Source organism: Rhipicephalus microplus, chromosome X, assembly GCF_043290135.1.
Source record: "Rhipicephalus microplus isolate Deutch F79 chromosome X, USDA_Rmic, whole genome shotgun sequence".
Lineage (NCBI taxonomy): Eukaryota > Metazoa > Arthropoda > Arachnida > Ixodida > Ixodidae > Rhipicephalus > Rhipicephalus microplus.
Genome location: NC_134710.1, coordinates 4583304 through 4599720, shown reverse-complemented (window position 1 = coordinate 4599720; position 16417 = coordinate 4583304). Strand labels below are relative to the sequence as shown.

At 45.9% G+C, this 16417-nt stretch overlaps 1 protein-coding gene across 1 annotated transcript in view; it reads left to right on the top strand.

Moving 5' to 3' along the window:
- LOC119175626 (N-acetylneuraminate (7)9-O-acetyltransferase) overlaps positions 1–16417 on the top strand; it is a 152430-nt gene that overhangs the window by 33773 nt on the left and 102240 nt on the right. The window contains exon 5 of the mRNA XM_037426531.2: positions 3906–4011. Coding sequence (XP_037282428.2) covers positions 3906–4011 — 106 coding nt within the window. The remainder of the gene's footprint in view (positions 1–3905; positions 4012–16417) is intronic.

Genomic DNA, 16417 nt, shown 5'->3' with positions numbered 1-16417 from the left:
ACCAGGTTTTGTTAGATTTCCTCCATATTACAGCAGTAAATATTTTTCTCGATCTCGGTGTTCTCATTTCTGAACGTTAGAACATGTAACGGGGTGTGGCTCATGTCAGTGTCACTTCTTCCCTGTGCCCCTTAGTGCACCAGGAAGTAACACACCTTGAGTGTACTACTACATCTGTGGGAATGTTTGCAGAAAATCTTAATAAGTGACAGCACGCAAAGATGCCCTCTAGCATCTCTTGCAAGTACCAATGGGGCAGCCGTGCCAAAACCACATAAAAATGCACTTACTTCGATGAGGCGTTTTCAAGAAGGCTGCTTACATGATTCCTTACGAGGCTTTCTTTCTATATTAATAGCAATCGAGAAAGCTGGCTAGAGGCATTAAATGAAAACCCCATAGTTCGTGACCTCTTTTGGATTGTGCTTGAAAATTTGGAGTGGTTGCCACTACATATCACCCATGATCAGAACGTGATGGCTAGAGTAGTGATGTTTCACATTGTGATGGGAATGTCCTTTCTTTCCAAGAAAACCAATCAGGAGCTTTCTGAAAAAGGTGGAAAATGGTAGAAAAAAGGTGAAGTTGCTGTAACATTTTGCACCCTCCTTTCAATGGATGGCAGTGGCAAAGACTTGTCTGGTGGACAGTGTAAAGCATGGGTACTGTTTTCTAGAGAATGTCTTTTTTGCTACGAGTTGAAAACACACAAGTACTGTTTTTCTAGAGCGTTTTTGTATTCCAGTAAGTCAACTTGTTTGAGGCTTTTACAGATGTTTTGGGTCGTTTTTCGTCTAGGTAAGACGCCTGTGGTTAAAATGGTAGCAGTCATCATAGAAACTACACTGAAAATGCTCATTCACTTAGCACCTCCTGTGCTTAGAGGTTAAACGTAATACAGACAGCTCAAATATAGGCAGGGAATTGATTATTAGCCAATTTTCAATGATCAGTGCATCCGGGCCACTGTATACAGGCGACCTTGTGCGTATCCACATAAGCAGCCCACGAATGCAACATGAGAATGTCGACTGGAATTAGGGTGAATGTTTAAGTTTGATAACAGTATAACAAGAAAGTCGCCGCGAGAAACAGCACGGTGGACTGGCGTAGTTCGTCGTCGCAGCAAATGATGCGCCGAGAGTAGTGCAAGATCTGACTGCAGCGCTGCTAGATCTCGCGTCCGCCGTTTGTCCCACCCTCCTCCGCTGGTTGAAATGCGGAACATTGAAACTGAGTTTATTCCAGTAACATTGTGTCACCATACTGTTAGGCCGCATATGTCGCCTTTCGTAAAGGTGGTTTCATTGAAGTGAAGGGGCGCTAAGCTCTCAAAACACCTATCCATGGGAAATTCACACTTGCAGAGCCCCACTTCAGGGTAAGTGAACATATTACCCTTGCGTCGATTCACCATTTTTTAAGTTTGTGGGAATTCAGGCTAGCCCGCTGCCATCGCGCGGGCTTTGCCGCCTTTTCTGCCGTTCTCACGTCCCGACATGACTCCCCTCTTCCGCTGTCTGCTGCGCTGAGAAAGCGAGGAATGACGTTTTACCCCTCTCACCCGGTAGCGGATGTCGACTGTGGCGCTGCGCATGGAGTCTCCTGATAGGTTTCGCGCGCGTGCGTCTGGAGCGGATCAGATACTCTCCAGGACAGCTGACGGTGAGCCACGCAGTCTTTTCTGTCCGCCGACTCCCGTCACTCGGAACTCGTCGGACTTCGCTGACGGCGCCTCGCGCTCGAAGTGAATGCTCACTTTTTGTTGCCCCTCTGCGTACGCTCGGCCGAAAGGTGGTACGGTGTCCTAGTGCGTGGCCAAGCTACGCCGACCCGTCTCCCTCCGAAGCCAACGCGGGTGCCATTGCCCTCACTCGAGCAACCGGGCCTTGGTCCCGGTGTCTCCGTGAATCATCTTTACCACGGAGACGTGCTCGTGGCACCCTGTGTAGTACTTTTATGCTTGTGGCGTGGATAAGCCCATTTGCTTTCCTGCTGCGCCTTTGCAACGGGCTGTACTGTATTTGGTGTTGCCACAGACAATAAAGTGTTGCGACCCTAAGCAGTATTGTGTTCTCGCCACGGCGACGGTTAATGCGTGCCCTGCGGCTCGCTAAGACCGGACCCACGCTAGTGGCCGTGCTCCTTCGGGATACGTGTACACTACTAGTTAAAAAGCTTGTTATACTGGCTTATATACTCTAAGTATAGCAACTTTTAAAACGTAACATATTTTACAGGTTTATTGCTAGCATTTTACTAAAATTTAAATCCTGCTACTATTTAAAGTTGTTTCCACTTTCCTTCAACCAAATATGGCATTCGCTCAGGCCTTGTTTCGTTCAAAAAATAATGTTTATTAGCTTGTATGGTTGCTTAGGTCAATATAGATTAGTTAGTGCATGACAAAGAAGCCCATTTTATTTATAATGTGTGATATATACTATTTGAATTCAACTTGAAATAATTCTACCAAAAGCAATATTCGCTACGAATTCACTTCGAACTTGAAATTCACTATTCATACAAACCAATGAAAGAGATTGTGTTCCATTGGCATGTTTTAATAATGGAAAAAAGTGCTCGAGGCCAGTCACATAGCCCAAACACATACTTACTAAGAAAATATAAAAAGAGACAGTTATGTGCGGACTCACAGGCTCCATGCACCTGGGAGTTCGAAACCCCTGGTCTAATCTATGTATCTAATTTTACTAAATGCTGCCTGTGCGTAATATTTAAGTCTCGGAATCTCACCTTGTGCTCATCGACAGTTCTTGTGCACATTGATTTGGTGCGGTTACACTAAATGCATTGATGGTTCTTGGACTTGACCTTAAATTCTTTTATTTAAATTATTCCATTGGGCATACTAGCCCTTCGGAACTGGTCAGCTGGTCCAACAGTGGCATGCGTAACCGGTCGACAGATGGAAGTCATACGAGAGGCTGTTGCATAGTTCATGATTCGATAGTGCAGTGATATGTCGCACCTCGTGATCTGAGAAGAGGCGCAGACAGCAACATGAGGCTGATGCCATGTACACACTTTTCCCATGAGCACTCGGTGGTGGCACTCTGAAAAGAAAGGTGTACTAAGGCATGCCATGCCACATGCACTACCGAGCAGTTCACTGAGTCATGATAGTGTTGTCAGCGATCGAATGGTCTGACACAGTAGCTGCTATCATGCATTACTGGTGCACAGTTGTAGTAAAGCTCTGTGCTAGGGGAGGTGTTTCTTACTTGCAAGAGGTTTGTGCGCATTTTTTTTCTCATTTCACCATGGCTGAAAGTGTGTCATTTTGTGGCTAACCCCATATCTAGCCAATCTATGTGGTCACTAGGGCGAGGTTCAAGTTCTATCCTTTGGCAGCCCTGCTGGGTCGCGGCTAGCTAAACGTAGCACTGCGGATTGTAATGGAAGTGTGCATTACCATCATATCTCAACAAGTGCCTCCCCTATGGTTAAATATTGTCAGATAAGATGTGTTGGGGCTTTGCTTAGTCATGGACCAAGCTTCAAGATTGTGGCAGAAGACCCGCTAAGAATAAAAAATGCACACCTGTACTTTTAATGAGATCCTGTACTGAATACGAACACATATAGAGATTTTACTAAATCAGGGGGAATCCTCATGCAAAATTTCATGCTTTATGACTAGGGGAGAAATCCATTTTTCAAATGTTTGGACCACTTGTGATTACGCAGAACGCAACCCTGAGGCGCTGCACTGTAAAAGTACCAAGACACTATCGACATATCGAAAGTTTCTCAGAACTTGGGTTCCTGGGAAACATTGCTGCAGGATTCTGTAGTGGAGAAAAATGGGGGAATAAAATGGGAGAGGGTGCTTATTCGGTGGTAGTATATTGTTGGTTTCTATGCTGGTACCCTCACTGCAGGCGGCACAGCAGCGTGGAGGTCTGGAGCTCCATTCGGCTCATCTCAGAGGGCTACCCAGGTGACTCGCCCGACGGCTTGCACACGGGTCCGCTGGCTGTGAACTACGTAAGCACTTGGTGTTAAAACATGCTATTGGCTTTTGAGGGCCTGATAATCCAAAGAAAAAAACATTCTGAGAAAAGTGCCCATCACTACGACCACAACTTATCATGGAAATTTGGGCAAATGCTTGAAACAAGCTTTGTTTTTTTTTTTTAACTTGAAGTAGTATGTCGTACTGACCTGTGTAAGCATCGACATCAGCTGGATTAGCAGGAAGGTCCAACAGTCGTCACAGGGTCCGCTTTTTTCATCAATGTTTACATTCTATTTTTCGTTAGAGCAGTGCAGGCAACAAGACGAATGAACCTTGTTATGTCTCTTTCTTAGGCCATGGCCTTTAAAATCTTGCTGCAGTGGCAGCACATGTGTATCCAATGTGTGGAAGGATAATACTGTATTTATTAGATTTTAAGCACCCCATTTGTTTCACAATTACAATATTAAAAGTTAAGGGGGGTGCTTAGATTAGAAAAATCTAAAAATTGCACAGCCCAACCCCATTTTGTGATAACATATTAACGAGGTTGATACAATAAAGTGTATTTTGATTAGAAAACAATGAAAAGAAAAAAACAGGTGCACACTCTGAACCCACCACTTCTGTATCAGGTCCGTCACTATCACTGTCGCTCGAGTCTGTCGCATCATTTGAGTCATCACTCTTGGTGTCCCATAGCAGCTCGTCCTCGGTGCCATTCAAGTTGTTCGTGATGCAAGACTTTTTGAACGACTTCGCGACAATGGGGACTTTCATTCGTTTCCACGCGTCCAAAATCCATGTTGCCGTAGCAGACGGGGACATTTTCTGTGACTTCCCCGTCGCCTTTTTTTTTTTTTTTTGCGGTCAAGGTACCGGATCCACTCTTTGTACTCCTGTCGAAAGTGGGCCTTGAACGGCTTGTTCACAGAAATGTCCAGGGGTTGGAGCACTGGTGTTATGTCTCCTGGAATTATGACATGGACGCAGCTGCGTTTTAGAAGCTTCGTCTTCACATCTGGAGTGAGATGGCCACTAAAAGCATCTAAGGCAAGCATGGACCACGTACCTTAAACTCCTCCACTCAGTGCCCCCAGGCACTGCTGCTGCTCATCCTTGATCCAATATTCCATTAGCTCGGCTGTCATCAATCCTTCCTCCCGGACTCAGTCGATGGTGTTCTTTGAAGAACACTTATTGTTGGGCATGCTTTTCTTTTTCAGAATTGTGTAGGGCGGAAGATTGCTGTAATTAGGGGTGAGACAGCTGTGCCTATTGCGAATTTTTATACGTTTCCGTTTTCTTGCGGCAAGCTGCTCCAAAAAGACAAAAATTGCGAAGAACTGCGCCGAAGGGCTCTGAAACAAGCAAGAATTTTGATGCCAACCTTAGCTTTAGTGGGGAAAAAAGGCTGAGTTGACTACATGATTTTCCAAGCAGCGCCAGGAATACCAAGATAAGAACGTGCCCTAGCATGTTCTTTACTTGACACCTTCTTGTCATGAAGGCTCACATGGTGCCACCATAACCGCCGGTGGCTGTTGTAAATATGCATGACCCCGCAAAAATGTGTGGCCGTGCATCGAGCGTGCTGCTTCTGTAGCTTGACTGTGTGTTCTGGCACCACAGTCACTTCACGAAAACCACCGAGTTAGTCATCCTAACTGAGTGGCATGTGTAGTGGGATTCTGACTCTCAGGCTCTTTGTTGTGCGTAACACGTTCCTCGGGTTATTGCGGTTTTTATGTGGACACTGCTGCGTGCGGTCATCTACACGCACGCGTTCTCCACATTGGTGTCTACAGGTAGCGAAAGACCCACTTAGTAGCAGCACTAAATACTCGTCTACAGTGCACGGTATGGAACTTGCACGATTTGTGAACCCGTGGTGCACAGAACCCGTGGTGCATAGAACCCATGGTGTTCAAACCAGCTCAAACGGACACCTCAGTGCTTTTTTCGTGACTCATGACGCATCGGCGATCATGTAGCACAGTTTTCATGAACGGTGATTTGCAATACCGCTTCGTATTGTAATCGAAACTTGCAACGAACACTTAGGAGGCATGGCTGCGTTCCGGCTCAGGGCTACATGAGTTTTAGGCATAGCTTTACGTTCGACCGGTGTTTTGGTTGGCGGCCGTTTCGCAGTGTGACTGGCATATTTATTTATTTTTTTCTCACTAAATCTGGCCTCTGTTCGTTCGGCGGTTTGTTTGTGTGGACCGCGAGGTGGTGCGGGTGTCAATTGCAAATTGATGGCTATCGATAAAAGAAAATAGAACAGGTTAACATGGGCAGTACTAATAACGTATGGTCGTGTGCGTCGAGAGGCGTTATCACCTAGTACCATCCACTTATGACCTAATGCCATAGGCACGCGCTTTATGAGATAGTTGATGCTGCGAGGTTTCTTGGCATTCGCGCCGCACTCTTGAAAGTGGTCCTTCACGAGTTGGCTGTTAACGGTGGTGCATCGTGCTTTTGTTGTCGGTTAAAAGTTTGCAGTACACTTGGCCCACCTTTACCTAACTATGATTCTTGTGCAATCGCAATTTTTAAAATTCTTTATGTATGTGATGCGTTTCTCTTTTCAATCAAGTCTTTCCGGTGAACCTAGTTTTTAAAACCTTTTTGAAATTATTATTTCACGTTTGTTACAAGAGCTGGATAGGCCGCGCGGTATGTAAAAAGGTAGTGCAGTTCATACCTGTCGGTAATCAGTTTAAAACTTTCTTCAAAATCTGTTTCAGTGTAATGTGTATTATTAGTAAATTAAAATAGGCACTTGTGCCCCGACGTTGCTAAAAATTTGCTTTTTCAAGCTCCCAGGATGACATATTAAATGCCACTGACTGCTACAAAGCAAAGTGTGTCTGCTCCTAAATTGAAATTTTGCTGCTTCAAAAACTGCTCCTAATTCAGTCTCCGCCGTCCCACCCCTGTGTCATGCACGGCATCACTGTGACACGTTGCCTCTCGTACCCTGTCGTCTTCACCCTCACTTCTCAGCTTCCTACCTCGTTAACGGTGCTTGCTCTCATGTCGAAAAAAAATTGGCGTCTCATCGACGTTGCCAATCTGGCCGAAATCATAGCTGTTTAGTCTGAGGAGATCCAGCACATGTGGCTGAGGAGCAACGAGTTTGTCATCAAAATCGCTTGGCAGCTTGTGGCATATTGTGGTCCGGCGTCTCGAAAGAAATTTCATTCCTTCACATTATGCGCTCCACCCAGCCACAGCTAGCCCAGAACACCGCATGGGGAATCTTCATTTTCCTAGCGGTCTCCATTGTCTTCATCTGGATAGCATCGGCAGTGACAGCGAAGCCCCTGTTCCTTTCACTGTAAACAAACTCGCAAACTTTCTCTTTGAGTTCAGGGTGTCAGCCCTTGCACGGTCCCGTGAATTTCTTGTGAGCCGCAGCATCCTTGAGACTCTGGTCCCGCTGCTTCCTCTGCCTAATGATGCAGGCTTGGTTCATGCTGAATTCTGCTGCAGCACTGTGGTTACCATTGTCCTCTGCAAACTCTCTGTGCTGTTGGGACAGTTGGAAAGAAACCTGCTGGCAGGCAATCTCGGAGGCCATGCTCTCGCTATCCAGGTTCCCTCCGGTGTTACAAAGTGGCCTTTAGGTGTTCTGATTTTACGGCTTTCCAAGGCATGCTTCACTTTTTTTCAACTTTGTGGCGAACGATCCACTGATGACAAAATAGTCTGCTCTGGTGTCAATGCGAACTGTCATGCTATGTCAATAAGAATGTCGAGGTCGCTAGTTTGTTGTCTCGTGTTGCAGTTGGCTCAGGTCATCAGGTCTCGACTGTGTCGGTTTGTGTCACTGCTTTCATGTTGTGTCATCAGGTCTTCCTCGGTCTCTGAGGTTTCGTCGTCCGGGCTCTGTTTGCTTTGTTCTGCAGGTTTCGTTGCAGCGGCGTTGTCGTCATCGAAGGATCTTTGGCATTTCGCCGCACAGCAAACACATCTCTATCGATTGCTGTCCTTAGTTTTATAGGTAAGGGCTAGGTGACCGGCCCTGGGTTGAGCCCATGTATGGTTGACGGTGCGGCAAGATGTGGTAGTTGGACTATAGCGAATAATATGGTCGTCACCATTGTGACTGTGCTCCGGTAATGTAGTTGTCGATGTCACAAGTTCACTCACCTGGCTGCAGATGTGGCGCATTGACGACAAAACCATGCAGCACCATCTGTCAGTACTGGCAGTGGCAGTAGGTTTGGCTGGCCTCCCTGCAGTGGTAGCAGAGCAGGCGGTTGTCATGGGTGTGCCAAATGTCAATGTTCATTGCTGTGTAGCCCTGGCCAACAGGGAGTCATACAGCATTGATTGCGGCGGTGTCTGGCAATGGAAAGCTGAGGTGCAGCGTCCTGATGCGGGTTTGGAGAGGCGTTGCGACAGACTACAGCGACATAGCTCATAGCTTTCAGCTGAGGCGGAGGTGCCTTGGGATTTCAGAGCGATTGCTAAACTTTCTCACGAACAATGTTGCCGATCGAATCCACTTGAAGCTTCGGTGAAGGTAACAGCTTGTGCAGCTCCTTCCAAACGATCACTTGGATGATTTTGTGCAGGTCGTCAGAGCTGAGGGCATGAGCTCCAGTGTAGTTGGCTGTTGAAGAGCAGCAGTTGTACTTCCTTGTTCACATCTGAAGTGCCTTCTCGATTGTTGTGGCCTCTTTAGGAAATTCATTGACAGTCTTGAGCTGGTTGCGGACAAGTATTCCAGACAGCTCTAGCTTGACATTTGACATCAGCAATTTGCTAAGACATGTTGCCGGGCTAGTTGGCTGGGGTTCATTATTCATATGGGCGTAGCGCACCACAACAAAGACACAAAAGAGAAACATGCACGGCGCTAACTTGCAACTAATGCTTTATTTGCAATCATAGCTGCTATTTGTACAATAACAGTAGATCGATAAAACCTAGAAAACATGTAAAGATACAGCAAACCGATTGGGACAATCTGCATTCTCCAACATCAAAGCAAAGATTGTAGATACCTTTTTTCTTTAGCTGATAAAGCTAAGGAAGCCACACTCGCACATTTTTCTTTCATTTTTTTCAGTTTCATAGGTTTCAATGATTTCACGCATAGTTCTGTCATGGACTCTATAGAGAACATGGGTGTTTTGAGACACATAGATGCAACCACGCCTCTGACGACACACCTTCCAGTTTGGCCTACGTACACAATTACATCATCATCAGCAGCAGCCTGACTATGCCCACTAAAGGGCAAAGGCCTCTCCTATGATTCGCCAATGCCAATCAACCCGGTCTTGTTCTTTTGACTGCCACGTTATACCCGCAAGCGTTTTAATCTTGTCGGCCCACCTAACTTGCTGTCTACCCTTCGTGCGTTTGCCTTCTCTGGGAATCTGGTCAGTTACCCTTAATGACTACCGGTTATCCTGCCTATGTGCTACGTGTTCAGCCCATGTCCATTTCTTTTTCTTAATTTCAACTATGATATCCTTAACCCCAGTTTGTTCCCTGACCCACTCTTCTCTCTTGTCTCCTAAGGTTACACCTATCATTTTCCTTTCTATCGCTTGCTGCATCATTCTCAGTTTAGGCTGAACCCTCTTTTAATGCAGACAGTAAATGCAGACAGTAGCGGGAAACTGGATTGTATAATCAAGAACCGGGAAAAATTTGTGAATTTTAGTCGAGGTGTTGTCTATTGCACTGCTTTGACTTGTGATTGTGTGTACATAGGCCAAACTGGAAGGTGTGTGAACCAAAGACTTGGGGAACAGCAGTACAACGTAGAGAAAGCTCTATCTGGTCATTTGGGCATTCACTGTCAGAGGTGTGGTTGCGTCCCTGTGTTTCAAAACACCCGTGTTCTCTATAGGGCCCATGACAGTCAACTATTCGTGAAATCATTGAAGCCTATGAAACTGACAGAATGAAAGAAAAATGTGTGAGTGTGGCTTCCTTAGCTTTGTCAGCTAAAAAAAAAAAAAGGTATCTGCAATCTTTGCTTTAACATCGGAGAGTGCTGATTGTCGCAATCGGTGATGACACGCGCATGAGCTGTGCTGTACCTTTACATGATGTTTTCTAAATTTTATCGATATACTGTTGATGTAGAAATAGCATGTGTGATCGCAAATAAAACATTATTTGCAAGTTAGCGCTGTGTGTGTCTCTCTTTTGTGTCGTTGTCGTGGTGCGCTATACCCATATGCATGATCCACATCAGGAACCAGAGCTGCTTCTCCTCTGCCATGATGGAGTCTGCATGCTGGAACAGTCTTGTCATCTCTTCCGTGAAGAGCACCATATTTTTATTTGGCAGCTGCACATGTGTATCCGGCAGAGCTTCTCCTTGTGGAGGCCCTCTCCTTGTGGAGGACACTTATGAATGTGGCCAGAAATTTGGTGTGAAAAGTGTTCCACGTTGTCAGGCTTTGCTCTTGGTTCTCGAACCAGGTTCGAGCGGCATTTTCCTAAATGAAACAGACGTGCCGTAGCTTGTCGCAGTTGTATGATTCGAGCGAGTTCTCCAGGTCCTCAAATAATGATCCGCGAAAAGTTGAGAGCTGTTTAGGTTACTGTAGAATGATCGTTGTAGGCTGCACAGGGGAGGTCATTGTCTCTGCAGTGGTGGCCATGTCTTTGGTCTTCAGAGTCTGATAGAGTAGAGGCCCCGACTCTGGAAGTAGCCCTCGTTGTTTGCGGCTAGCTCGCTGGTTGAAGTTGGCATCAATGTCTTCTTCACAGTTGGGGGCTTGCCTCATGGCTGGAGGGGGTATTGGGCATGTGGACCTGGAAGCATCTCCACTAGATGTCACGTGGTTGTGACGCTGAAAAGACAAAAGTTGAGATGTCCAAGATGAAACTACTTATATGGCCAAATGTGTGGCCAGTAAATGGCAACACTGGCACTGATAAAGGTGAACAGAGCGTCTCCTGTCGATCATCTGATCACAACTGAGTCGCACCGTCTTTCACACATAATGTGCCGAATTTTCCAGCTTTATCACTGGTGGTCGCACAAGCTCTGGAGTAAGCTTGAGTGTTCGTGTCTTGCGTGCAAACCAAAAGGATCTACTACAGTCATGAAGCTTCTTGAACATTGAGGTATGATCTGCGCACAGCATTACTGACTGTTTTGGTGGGTTTAAACCGAGCTCATGGAAATCACAGGCATGGCTCCATGTTATGTTAATGAGACGGCTAGCTCAGCTCTCTGTCACTGTTATTTATGCTAACCCAGACAAATGTGGTGTCGGAACGTGGCACGCAGCATGGTCGGGCTGTGGATGCTTTCGAGCCCTGCAAAAGCTCCTCTTCCTGCACTTTTGTGAGCAGCCTCATGTCAGTGCGTTGAAGAGCTCGTTTCACAGAAATTTTCTTGTTGACTTTAGTGGTGGTCTTGTTAGTTCTGAGTGAAAAATTGGTGTTTTCCTTGAGTGAAAAATCACTATTGATGGAAATACACATGATTGAGATAGCAGCGATGGCATAGTGGTTAGAATAGCAGTCTCACATGCAGAAGATCCGTGGTTTGCATCCCAGTGCCACGCAGTCCTCCGCCGGAAATTAGAAAAAAGGGTTAGCCGCGTGATCATGGAATTGCATTAAAAGAGGCCTGGGGTGCGGCCTCACGGGTGGCCACTGACGGTAATGCACTCCCTCACCAGACAAGGATTGGCCACCCTGGTGGAGTATCTGGCCACTATCTCTCACATGAATACGCCAATTAACCCTCAGCCCTCGGTCCCCAGCGGCTGCAAAGCAACTGACCCTGGTGGCAGTCAGATTTGCAATGCAGCAAAGTGCTAAAAATCTCCGAGTCCGGACAGGCGGCCATTGAAACCTGAACTTGGCAACGTTGAACGTTGGAGGCAAGTCTAGCTGTACTATTCGAGGAGCTAGAAAGTGTTAAATGGAATGTTAGAGGGCTGAGGTTAGGAGGACAGATGAGGCCTATACAGTGCTACAAAATTGGCACGTCCTTCGCTATCGTGGCCTGGCTGACAGAATAGTACTGGGCGTGGGGTTCTTTATCCACAGAAGTTTAGCTGGTAACATAGAGGAATACTATAGTATTAATGAAAAGGTGATAGGTATCGTAATTAAACTCAATAAGAGATACAAGATGAAGGTGGTGCAGGCTTACACGCCTACATCCAGCCATGATGAGAAGTTAGTTGAAAGATTCTATGAAGATGTGGAATCGGCAATGAGTAAGGTAAAAACAGAGTATACTATACTGATGAGCGACTTTAATGCCAAGGTAGGGAAGAAGCAGGCTAGAGACCAGGCAGTAGGAGATTATGGCATTGGTACAAGAATTGCCAGAGCGGAGTTATTAGCAGAATTTGCAGAGTGCAATAATTTACAGAACTTGAATACCTTCTACCGAAAACGAGGGTACTGCAAGTGGACATAGAGGAGCCCTAATAGCGAAAGTAAAAACGAAATAAACTTTATGCCGAGTACACACTCAGGCATCGTGCAAGATGTGGAAGTGCTTGGCAAGGTATGATGCAGTGACCATAGAATGGTAAGGTCTCGATTTTGCCTAGTCTTGAAGAAGGAACGACAAAAGCGTATATGCAACAAGCCAATCGATGAGCTAGCACTGCGAGAGAAAGTACAGGAATTCAGAATCTCGCTTCAAAACAGATACTTGGCTCTTATCGAGGAAACTGGCCTTTGCGTTGACACAATGAATGATAATCTGACGAGTATGACTACGGAGTGTGCAGTGGAAGTTGGAGGTGCGGTAGTCAGACAGGACACTAGCAAGCTGTCTCAGGAGATGAAGAACCTCATTAAGAAACGCCAAAGCATGAAAGCCTTAAACACAACAGACAAAACTAAACTGGCAGAGCTTTCAAAGTTGATGAATAAGCGTAAGGTATCCGATGTAAGAAGGTATAAGATGGAGAGAATTTAACATGCTCTAAAGAACAAAGGAAGCGTCAAAGCCATAAAAAAAAACTTGGGATAGGCAAAAACCAGATGTATACACTAATAGACATGAAGGCAAAGTAACTACTAATGTGGATAGGATAGTTGACATAGTGGAGGAGTTTCACAGAGAACTGTACAGTAGCCGCAACAACCACAGCTATAATGTAAGAACTAGCGGTACCCAGATGACATCCTACCAGTAATGACAGAAGATGTGAGGATAGACTAAAGAGGATGCAAAGAGGCAGAGCTGCTGGTGAGATTTGGGTAACATCAGATCTCCTGAAAGACGGAGGACAAATTGTGTTATAAAAACTGGCCACCATGTTTACGAAGTGTGTTCTGACGGGGAGGGTACCAGAATCTTGAAGGAATGCTAACATCATTTAAATTCATAAGAAAAGGGACAACAAGGACTTAAAGAATTACTGGCCGATCAGCTTGCTCTCCATCGTATACAAGCTATTTACAAAGGTTATTGCTAACAGAATTTAGACAACATTGGAATTTAATCAACCAAATGATCAAGCATGGTTTCATACAGGCTACTCAACAATCAACCACATTCATACTATCAATCAAGTGATAGAAAATGTCCAGAATATAGCCAACCCATTATACACAGGCATCATATATTACGAGAAGGCATTTAATTCAGTAGAAATATCAGCAGTCACGCAGACACTGCGGAATCGGGGCGTTGACGAAGCATATATAAACATCCTAGAAGAAATCTACAGCGGATCAACTACCGCCATAGTTCTCCATAACGAAAGCGACAGAATACCAATAAAGAAGGGTTTAAGAGAAGGGGATATGATCTCCAGAATGCTATTTACCGCAGGCTTACAGGAGGTTTTCAGAGGCCTAGAATGGGAAGAGTTAGGGATATGAGTGAATGGAGAGTACCTTAGTACAGTGTAGACCACTTATAACGTAAGTGCCTGTAGTGCAGAACCGGTTACAACGCGGTCTTTTTCGACTCCCGTTCACCCTCCCATAGAACACCATGTTTATGCATACCGCTTATTGTGCAGTCCCCCAAGATGAGAGACCGGTTATAATGTGGTGGCCAAAAAATCGTTGTGACAATTGCATTAGCGAGTGCGCATGTAAAAAGAGGTGTGCTGGGTGACCCGCTGGGGAGCCAGTGACAAGGTTATTATGAAGGTGGAAGGGATGCGAAGTGAACGAGTGTAGGGCGGAGGGAAGAAAAAGAAAGGAAAAAAAGACCGCGGCATGCTGTGCGGGCTCGCTGAGTAGGAGGGCAGTTGCTTTGGAAATGAAGTTATGAAGCGTGGAAGCTTGGGCAAGTTGGTAGGACATAACTGAATTCAGGAACAGCGCAACCTGCAAGTAGTTACTTCGTAACTACGGAAGCGAAAAAACAAGGACAGAAAAGAGCGCTGACTTTCAACAAAGGTTTAATACCGGAGGGATGTACATATATAGGCGAAAAATGAGAAAAATGGGCATGCGTAGAAGGGTGCAGGAACAACAACTGCGATACACTGTCAGCAAAACTGTTGTCTCTTGTTGAAAGGGCTGAGAAAACAACTGCGTATGCAACTTAAAAAAGATCGAGATACGCAATCTCCTTTTTCAACAATGCAACCGATGGGCAGCTTACACATTTACCGTCAAACTTGTTTATTTGGTAAGCTTCAATTATCTCACGCGTATTAAGCAAGCACAACTCGCAGGCCACGCGTGAGATAATTGAAGCTTACCAAATAAACAAGTTTGACGGTAAATGAGTAAGCTGCCCATCGGTTGCATTGTTGAAAAAGGAGATTGCGTATCTCGATCTTTTTTAAGTTGCATATGCAGTTGTTTTCTCAGCCCTTTCAACAAGAGACAACAGTTTTGCTGACAGTGTATCGCAGTTGTTGTTCCTGCACCCTTCTACGCATGCCCATTTTTCTCATTTTTCGCCTATATATGTACTTCCCTCCGGTATTAAACCTTTGTTGAAAGTCAGCGCTCTTTTCTGTCCTTGTTTTTTCGCTTCCGTAGTTACGAAGTAACTACTTGTAGGTTCTGCTTTGGAAAGGGATAACTTTGCATCGGTGCCGACGGACTAGCGTTGCTAACGTTGCTCCGGCCGCGCACACTGCAACATGGCACATGGGATCCCATCCTTATCAGCTGTGCTTAACAGTTTCCTGTCGGTAAGAGCGTCGGCTTTATCCGGTTTCTTACATATACGATGCGACACCATGTACGATGCAACATGCAGACCGATGCTAGGTGTGTCTATATCAATGACTCCGAGGTAGGTTGACCGAACGAATCTCCCTAGCCTTGTTCAACCACACCATATATAGAGCCCATGGCACATGGCACCTTCTACACCCTTCCCCGAAATAAGCACGCAACAAAAACACATCACATCACAAGTCAAGTCCTTACGTAGTATTAATTCGGCGACCGAAGCTGATAACTCAACTCCGCCTTCATTGGAGACTTGTGATGTCCCTGTTCCTGTAGCATCTGTAACAGGGGCTTGCTCTTCGTGTCTTTCATTGTTCTCTCCGGAACCTGACTCGTTGACTTAGCTCGTTGTTGGGTTTGAATAGGGCACTAGATGCATTCTATTATGCACGAGCACTGCGGTAGGTGTTTCCACGACGTGCGAGCGAGGCTTGGAGCCTGGGCTCTGAACGCACGCCGTTTTTTTGCCGTCTCGAATTCACATTGTGTCTCCCAGCTCTAGCGGAGGAAAGACAGTTTCTGCACGACGACACTCGAAGTCTTTCTTCTGTTGTCTTCTTATTGCTCGTCTTGGCACCCTACAACTTCAGGCTCAGGCCAGTGCGGTTCGAGTTGATCTGCCGGCTTAGGAAGTCTAGTTTGCAGGCTTGCGGCCCATGAGGAGCTGCACTGGGCTAAACCCTGTAATGCCCGCAGTGTCTCTGCAAGACAGAAGTGCCAGAAAAGAATCTGCTTTCTCAAACAACTCCTTGACCGTGTGCACCATCCTCTCAACTTCCCCGTTTGACTGCGGGTAGTTTGGACTTGAGGTGATGTGTTGGAAGCCATAGGGCTTCGCAAAAGTAGCAAATGCACGTGAAGTGAACTGCGGTCCATTATTGCTTCGTACAACTTCGGGAATGCAAAAACGCACAAAAATGCTCTTGACAGCATTGATGACCGCCTCAGAGTTTGTGCTTCGCATGTAGATGACTTCAGGATAGCGAGAACGATAATCTACCGCTAGAAGGTAGTTGTGTCCCCTTTGAGTGATTAAGTTCATTCCGACTTCTTGCCATGGTTGCGTTGGAGTTTCCGTCACAATCAATGGCTCACTTCGTTGTGCTCCTGTGGCTGCGCACAGCCTACAGCGACTGACTTTGTCTCGCATTTGCTGTGAAAGACCGTACCACCACGCGGAGTCTTCTGCTCTCAACCAGCATCGGTTGATACCTTGGTGGCCTTCATGGATAAGTTCGAGCGTATCTGTTTGCAGTGAAACCTGGA